At 43.3% G+C, this 8,688-nt stretch overlaps 1 protein-coding gene across 1 annotated transcript; it reads left to right on the top strand.

Moving 5' to 3' along the window:
• Positions 1-218: 218 nt before the first annotated feature.
• Positions 219-8,469, top strand: SOX30 (SRY-box transcription factor 30). The gene is made up of 5 exons (XM_065849290.2): positions 219-923; positions 2,156-2,395; positions 3,449-3,628; positions 5,177-5,669; positions 7,183-8,469. The coding sequence occupies exons 1-5, from the start codon at positions 233-235 to the stop codon at positions 7,553-7,555; spliced, it is 1,977 nt and encodes a 658-aa protein (XP_065705362.1). The 5' UTR covers positions 219-232; the 3' UTR covers positions 7,556-8,469.
• Positions 8,470-8,688: the final 219 nt, after the last annotated feature.

Genomic DNA, 8,688 nt, shown 5'->3' on the forward strand with positions numbered 1-8,688 from the left:
ACGAGCCCTTCTAGGCGACCAGGCGGATCTCTCCATGGTTTCAGCGGGTGGGCGGAGCGTGGGGAGGGGAGCACGGCAGAGCTCGGGGGCGGGGCCTCCGCCAGCGGTCTCCATGGCGACCGCACAGTGCGGCGGGAGGAAGGCTTGCTGCGCGCTCATTGGTGGGCGGCGGCGGCGCGAGGGCGCGGGGAGCGTTGGCGCAACGGCCGCAGGGGCTGAACGGCCGCGGCCCATGGAGCGGGGGCAGCGGCAGCGGCGGCTCCGTCCCAGGGCTGACCCGGAGCCGCCCCCGGGCCTCCGCGGACCCCCGCCGGAGGAGACCAGGGGTCCCCGCAAGCTGCTTCACATGAAAGTCGAGGAGCCCGAGGTGGAGGAGGGACATGGCCAGTCTTGCTGCGGGGACAGCAGAGAATCAGCGAGCGAGTTCAGACGCTCCCCGTCTCCATGGTGGGGCAAAGAGGGGCCCCATGTTGTCACCAAGAGAGAAAGGGACCACGAAAGGGGCGGTGGAGAAAACCAGAGTGAGGTGAAGGTGCTGAAGAACAGAGGCGATGGGAAGGAGCCCTGGAGAGGAGCTGCTGCCAAAACAGAGCTGCCTCCCATGGCCTTTGGGGTGAAGATGGAGAAGGATGATGGCCCAGCCGGCTCTCCATGCGGCCCCGCTCAGCCCAGCCCCACTGACAGCAAGGCACAGCTGTGCGAGGGCTTCGGGATCATCCCTGAAGATCTGAAGCTCCCAGTCGTGTTTCACCCCTTGCCTCCTGGGAGCCGCATTCAGATCCAAGGGCCTCTGCCGCCGGAGCTCATCCATGTGACCAAAGTGCCGGTGAAACAAGTGCCGCTTAAAATGCAGTCTTTGCTGGAGCCCTCCGTAAAGATTGAAACTAAAAATGTTCCCCTCACAGTACTGCCCTCTGACTCAGGTATTCTGTTAAGAGAGCTTGCCAGGGTTCAGTAAGCGGCACACAGCTGACAAGTTATCAGATAAGAGAACACAAGTAGGAATGTTGTGTTGGAGAACCATCCCTTTGAGTAGACTGGAGTTTGTGCAACTCTCTAGTATAGAATGTAAACATACGGGAGTAGAGTTCTCTATCGGTTTGTTAAAATCAATGTAATTTTGTCCACTTGCTCCCTGACTACATTAAACCCCCTACAGGAGTGTTTAGAATCGCACTGAGTTGTGATTGCAAGTTTAAGGTCAGGAATCTGCTCGATTTTTAAAGCTATGAAACATTCATACACCTCTTTGAGAAAATCTGGATCTGTTAAATCAGGAACATGTTGAAACATCTCGATTAGAAGCTTGCTTTTTTTGACAGATATCAAGGCTTTCAAAATTAACAACTTAAAGTGAGCGTTTAAATACTAGAAGTCCTTTGCCCTTTATTGATAATGTGAAAGAGTTAATTTCTAAGCCTTTTTTGGAGAGCAAATTGCTTGCTCGGGGATCATTGTGAGTGGTCTGGGGATTCATCATGTCACCAACTCAGTTTAAATACAGTCCGTATTTACAAAGCCAGTGCAGGGTGTCATGTAACAGTAGTTTGGTAACACAGGTTCCTACACCAAAAAAGTGTCCAAATCTGAGAAAAGAGTGAGAAGGAAAAATAAAACCCTCAACCAGAAGCCCAGAACAGCAACAACCTCCACTGGGATGCCAGGGGCTGTACCAGTGTGGGACTGAACTGCTGCACCCTCACTGGAGTTGGTCCCTGCATCATTAGAGCTGTGGAGACACAGTTCTGGTGGTGATGACAAATTTGCAGTGATACGGTCTATACTATGCAATGTTTAGTTTATAAATTCATAAGTTTGTTGATTAATAAGAAAACCATCTAGTCAACTGAAATCCAAACCAGTGTGTTAGCAGTCCCATAGGCTTATTTTATTTTTTTCTTTCTTTAATATGTAACAAAAGCCAGGTAAATGATTCCTTGTGCAGTGACTCAGCAAAGGTTAGCAGAGAATATTCCCTTAGTCTTAATTATTTTTCTAGGAACTGCTCTCCAAACGCCCATCAAGTTTCATGTGTTCCAAAGCTCTAGTGATTCTTTTGACTGTTGCCAAATATCCTCTTGATGTGCTATTGAATGTAACCTGTATTGCGTATATTGTCTGGAAGATGATCATCTTTCCTCGTTTCATTGCATAGGTATGCCAGATACTCCATTTAGCAGGGACAAAAGTGGCCATGTAAAGCGTCCAATGAATGCGTTTATGGTGTGGGCAAGGATTCATCGGCCTGCCCTAGCAAAAGCCAACCCAGCTGCCAATAATGCAGAAATCAGTGTTCAGCTTGGACTGGAGTGGAGCAAACTGACTGAAGAGCAGAAGCAGCCCTATTATGATGAAGCTCAGAAAATAAAACAGAGGCACAGAGAGGAATTTCCCGGTAAACATATATTTATTTACTTGAATGCTTTAGGAGTGCAACATTTTTTGAAAGATGAATCTCTTTCATTAGAGCAAGTAATAGGGTTAGGAAAAAATCACCAAAATTTCAAGCACACAGTCCTTCTGTCAGCTTTCTAGTGCCTGATAGTACATGAATTTTTTAAAGCATCCAAAATGATGTTTCATAGGCTCTGATGTTTCTTATGGTCTTAAACTACTGCAGCTACAGCAGCTCTTCTGAATGCTTTATGGCGAGATACTGAGTTTAGTGTGAAGGGGGCCTGGTGCATCATTTTACATGCTCCAGAAACTGCTGCCCAGGTGGCCTGTGGTGACACATGCGTCCTTTCCTTAAAAGCAGGAAAGGGAAATGCCACAGCAAGCACGAACGGCACTGTATTCTGTGGGATTGAACATGGAGACCTGGGATTCTAAAATAACACTGTGGAAGGTGTTTCTCAGCCTTTTTTCAAAAGATTTAAAAATTTATACCCTTAACAAATTTACTTCTCCATAACAGTGCAGTTCAGTAAATCAGATTATAATTACTTTGAACATTATTTTTAAAAGCTGTTGAGATACCAGGTGTCGTGATCCTTTCTCTCTCTGTTGTCATAATCCTGCTAGTTCAGGATTATGGCTAATCCTGGTAGACACGAACTGACAAATCTCTCATCAATAAGCAAAAGATAAGAGCAGCACTCTCTCTCCTGCCCTCCTTGCACCATTAAAAAGAAAAAAGCTTCTTCAAAGTTTCATTAAGAGTTAACCTATGTTAACTCCTCCCCATTGTTCTGTATTTCCTTGTCTCACAAACAGTTACAATTTAGTAACATAAAAACAATGCCCAAATATGTCCATTTTTCCCCATCTCTGATTAAATGCCCTATTTGCTAGCTCCCTGAAACAAATGGAGTTTTGCCATTTACTATAGGAGCAGGGTTTGGACTCATTTTTTTAGATACTTTATAATTACAGATATCATGGCTTTACGTAATGAATGAGACCATCCCAAAAACTGGATGTCTGCATCTCTTTTCATCTCTGACAGGTTGGGTTTATCAACCACGACAGGGCAAAAGGAAGCGTTTTCCACTGCCTGTCTCTGCTGTGTTTGCCAGCGCTCCTCAGAGCATCATCACCACAAACCCACCTGGCATTGGTCCCTTCCAGCCATCTGCTTACTCTGTTGTCATCCCCAATGTTAAGAACAGTATTGGACATCCAGTCTGTGAGTTTTCAGTAGTAAATGATTTTAAAAATTCAGAATTTACCTATTGTAGTAAAAGTTATACTTATGGCAGTGTAGATAGAGTTGAAACAATTTCTCTGTCTTTCTTGACACCACTGTTTCTATTAGTCCTCCCCTGCACTGTTTCCTCAGCCTCCTAAATTCTTCTGGCTGCTTCTTCATTGCCCACAGATCTCTGCTCTTTGTAGCTCCTGGTTACCTCTTGATACCTCTAAATCTTTTTGGATGTCTATTACTATTACTGTTTCTTTTTCTTGTTCTGTCTCTGCCTCATGTATATCTTACCTCACCAGAAATGCAGTTAGCAGGGTGTTAGCAATGTGTGTGCTGCAATATTAAAGTGGTCACTAAATCTGAAAAAGAAATGTTTCGTTTGTGCATTTTCCATGAACAGTTACTTCGGTATCTACACACCTGGAATAGTTCGATATGGGCAATGTAACAGGTTGTAGTGCGAGAGCCCACAAGCAGCTACAATAGTTGATGTGCGAATTCTGTGTTGAAAGAACTCTCAATGCACAAGTAGTGGATTTCAACAACAAATAGCTTAGATTCAGGCAATAGCATTTTTCTCTAAGCATACTGACAAGGGCTTCTCTTCTAATAAAACAAGAAAATGAAAATGCCTGTTTATGCTGTGTGGCAATATTCAGAGGTGTAAAAGAGAGCACTCAGCTTCGTTCTGGTGAAGTTCTGAGTGATGTGATCCTTTCCCAAATCCTTCTGTAAATTTGACTGAATAAAGTTTGTATTTTTTTTTCTTACCCCTAGTATATTTCGTAATGTTATATTGTCCTCAGATGCTACTGTATTTCTTTCCGGAGTTTACTTCCCCATTGTGGTTGAAATGATTCTTAAACACAAACTATAAAAATGTAGACACATTTAAATCCTGTTGACTCAGAATTGAGAGTCTCAGAGTAGGTAGTGGGGGGTTGAAAATACCTGTGCAATGTATGTTGAAATCTTTCCCTATAAAGGCATCCCTGTGGATGTGCCATGATTTGGAAGTGTACATTCAAGTGTATATTCTGCAAAATGTTTCAGAATGAAATGGGCCAGCTAGTGTGTTTGTTGGTGAAGCAAGTAAGAAAACAAACTGGAGAGTGGGGTGTTATAACTGTTACTTCTGCTCTTTGCTGCTGCTTTGGTACCACACAGATCTGCTAACAATTTGGCTTACTCCAAATCAGATAGTAGGTTTGGGAGGTCTTCTGAGCTTCAGGTGTTAAATGCACAATCCAAGCCCATTCTGTGCTCAGGACAAGACACAACCCTCAGCAGCCTCACAGCCAATTCCTTTGTCTTTCATCCTTGGGTTTCTGTAGAAGGAAGCTTAAATGTGTGGGATCGCACCCCATCTGTCAGAACACATGTAGGTCAGGCGGTGTATGACTGTGAGCTGCAGGGAAGTAGTGCTAGAAAGTGTTTTTGGGGAAATGATTCTGGCAGTGGTTTGCTACGTTACTGTTTATGAAATCTCTTCCTCTGTTCATGTCTCATAAATAACTGTTCTGTTTCCTAAAGGTGAAGCTTCTCCTGCGATCCGTCTGCCGGCTTCTTCCATCCAACATGCTGGTCCAATTACTCTTTTCCAGACTACCAGTACAAGCACCGCACCAGTGGCTGTTCCAGCTCCAGCCCTGCCCCTGCGCTCTGTCATTTCACCACAGCACTTTGCTGAACCTGCTCAGACAGAAGCTCTTGATGTATCATCTGGGCTCAGTTGCTCTCCTAAGAGACCTACCCCAGTTTTCATTGAGAGCTTCAGCAGAAACCCGAGCAACGTAACCAACACCAATGGCAGATTTTCTGTCACTAGTAGCGAGCCCCCAAAGGAGTACCCAGGGGTTTCTGTTTTCCCTAGAGGTGTGCCTCTGCCCCAGGCTACTCCTTTTCTTCACTCACACCTTTGTGAGCCTTTTCCTGTCAGTCAGCCACCCAGTCTGTTTGGAGTGCCTCCTCGCTTTTCATTTTACCACCCTTACTTTGTACCTGGACCGCACTATTTCCCCTCAAGGTAATGAAACCCTTCTTTTCAATACCAGTAAGAATAAACGCTACACATTTAGTATCCCATAGGTATTTCCTAAGCTAAGCAGGCACAGAAAGGCCCAGTGCTCTCCCAGCAGCAGCTGCGCTGGTCAAACACAAGAAGTCTGGTAGCTGACTGATGTGCTCTCATTTCACAAACCCATGGCTATGCTTATTCTTTGTGAGGCACCATTTTTCTTTCAGGACCATGCAAAATCAAATGTAACAAATTCTTATGACTATTAGACTTAAATTCTGTTTATTATTCCTACAAATAGCAACAACCAGTATGTTCCTACAGTAATGAGACTACCTGGTCATGAATTATGGCTGATGATGACCCATCAAACTCAAAAGAACTTAATGAGCAGATAAGTGCAATACAATATATTTCAATTTTTGAAGTCCTTTAAAGAAACACAGGGCACATATTCCCCAAAATGCTAAAGATGAACTTTGCTTAGCCCTTGGTCTGTGAAATTAGAGTTTTGTGAGGCCTTTGTGGGGGAGAGGAGTGGTTTTGTTCCATAAAAGACCATTCTGAGTTCTCACATTAATGGACTTGTGACAGCTGCCAGCTTTGCTAATGCCGGGATCTTTCTAACACAATGATTTATAAATTTGCTTTCCTATAAAATCTTTTATTGCATACAAGAACCATCATTTCTAAGTGGCATTGACAGTGCAAAGACCTGTGTGCAGATTTATGCACTAAAAATTCAAATGTTAGATTGGAAAGCTGAATAGTCTCTAGGTTTCAACTCAATAGATACTGTATTGGTGTCTTTATAATGTCTGCACTGTAGAGCTCTGCTACTTCTCCACATACTTTTTTTTCTTAACAATGTAGTTCATTTCTGTAACTGTGTGTCATTCTGCATCAGAATAAAACTTCAGACTGCTGACACCGGAGGGATACAGTGACATTTGACACAGTAACTCCCTGCAATCCACCCGGGAGTTGCTTTTGAAAAATTTATCACTGTACATTCTTTAAATAGTAACATTGTCAACCACATGTTGGGCACAAAGATTCTCTCACAGTCTTCCTGTTTAATAACAATGTAACGGTGCAAGAGCTCACTCTGAGAATGAATGAGAGCGTTTTACCCCAGCTCTGTCACAAATTTTGGCACAGAGAAATAACACAAACTGACTTTTGATGCTTTGTTTTACTCTTCTATGAGTTAACATGCTGCAGGCTTATCCAGTGCTGGTTTCTCCACATTATTCCATTGATAAATACAGTGGGTTTGTGTTTGTTCTCAAAGCAGTGTCATGCATGTATCTAGTGTGAAAAGGTGCGTGTATACAGATATGGAATCTGTGCATGGCTGTTGTTATGGACCCAGTGTTTAGAATAGGCATGGCTTAAAAGTATGCATGTTTTTAATATTTCAACAGGATAAGCTGACTAGCAAAGAACATTAGTGTCATTCTGGTTTTCTTAGCTGCAACCTGCATTTCTGAAAGCCAACTTTCCATCTCTTTCACTGCAGCACCTGCCCGTTCAGCCGACCTCCATTTGGCTGTGGGAATTTCTCCAGCTCAGTGCCTGAATGCCTTGGCTTTTATGAAGACAGGTACCCAAGAGCAGAGGTGATGTTTTCGGCTCTGGACAGAGACTATCCTTTCAAGGAATACCCAGAAGGAAGCGTCCGTGAGGAGCCCCTCAGCTGTGAGAGCCTTGACGTGGTGTCCTGTCACAACAGCGGCAGCGAGGAGCGGTATTTAAGCCCCCTGCCACAGCTGGATGTTGGAGAGTTGGAGGAGGTTTTGTCAGCCACTCCATCTTCTCCCTCCAGCATCCACCTTATCAACGTAACTGACAGCGATGAGGAAGGCGAAGTAAAGTTGTTGCAAGAATTGTAATTTTTAAAACAAATCTTAATCCAGAGAAATATCATAGAATGGGAAATAAGTGTTTTCCTCAACATTGCCTTTTCAACCAGTGATTTCAGTGGAAAACCCGTGTAGCTTGAGTGAGCTGTACAGGTCATTTTGAAGAGTCTGGTGACCTGTTTGTATTTTGAGAGGTCACACACAGATCTGGGAAGGTCAAAAGCCCCTGGAGTTTCACCTGCTCTGTCAGGGAATTGTTCGGGCTCTGGCTCAGGAAAGCACTTATACAGGAATTCAGCTCTGTGACAATGTGCTTTCCTGAGGAGAGCTGTGTTTAAACACATCCTTTTAATGCCAAAATAAGCATTTTGATGGTATTTGCCATAATTTTGTAGGTATTACTTTAGGAATTTTAGCAAGTGAAGTAATTCTGGTTTATGACTGTACTGTAATTCTTGCTGCAGTAAAATACTAGAAGGCCTGGAGAGTGAAGTCAAGAATTATTCTACAATGCTTTATTTTTTTCCTTTGATGAGATAGTTTTAAACTTATTTTGTTTAATTTTTTACTGTAGTTTATGGTACAACTGCTATGTAACACACTGAAAATTTACATCACTTTCAGTAATACCTTGGTCTGCGACTGGTTTCATTAATTATAATGGGATTGTCTAGAACCTGTGATGAGTTATGGTAGCACCTAGACACAGAGGAAAAGGGATGGAATCTGGCCCTGTGACCTACTCTAGTGGGCTGTGATTTGATTCCTGAACATAGTTATTACTGTAAAGAATTCTGCAGAGAATACCAGGTATCTGTGCTGAACTCAGAAAGTCATGAAATACAAAATCTTTTGGCCAAAATTTGTAATTTATGTTAATATTTTTTTCCTCCCTTGTTTTGTGGAATAGAATGTCATTTTCTTCCAGGAATCCTATTATTTTACTGTTGTTCCATTTGAATAAACTCACCTGAACAATGTATACCTGGTGCTTCATTTTAAGCCGTGGAACCCACAGACTTCCTGTGCAGCTGAGCTGCACGTGCCTGCAGTGATTCTAGTGTATGTGTGTGTGTATTTATAATGATGTAAATCCATCTACCAGAGAAATATGGGAAGAACTGAAAGGCATAGTCAGAGAAGCCCATCCATGCTGGGCTGCC

Source organism: Patagioenas fasciata, chromosome 14 (genome assembly GCF_037038585.1).
Source record: "Patagioenas fasciata isolate bPatFas1 chromosome 14, bPatFas1.hap1, whole genome shotgun sequence".
Classification (NCBI taxonomy): domain Eukaryota; kingdom Metazoa; phylum Chordata; class Aves; order Columbiformes; family Columbidae; genus Patagioenas; species Patagioenas fasciata.

Excerpts from the sequence above, each read along its gene's own strand:
- SOX30 (XM_065849290.2), top strand. The coding sequence starts at position 233 with ATGGAGCGGGGGCAGCGGCAGCGGCGGCTCCGTCCCAGGGCTGACCCG. Across the intron at positions 924-2,155 it reads AGTACTGCCCTCTGACTCAG|GTATGCCAGATACTCCATTT; the intron begins GTATTCTGTTAA and ends TTCATTGCATAG. Across the intron at positions 3,629-5,176 it reads CAGTATTGGACATCCAGTCT|GTGAAGCTTCTCCTGCGATC; the intron begins GTGAGTTTTCAG and ends TGTTTCCTAAAG.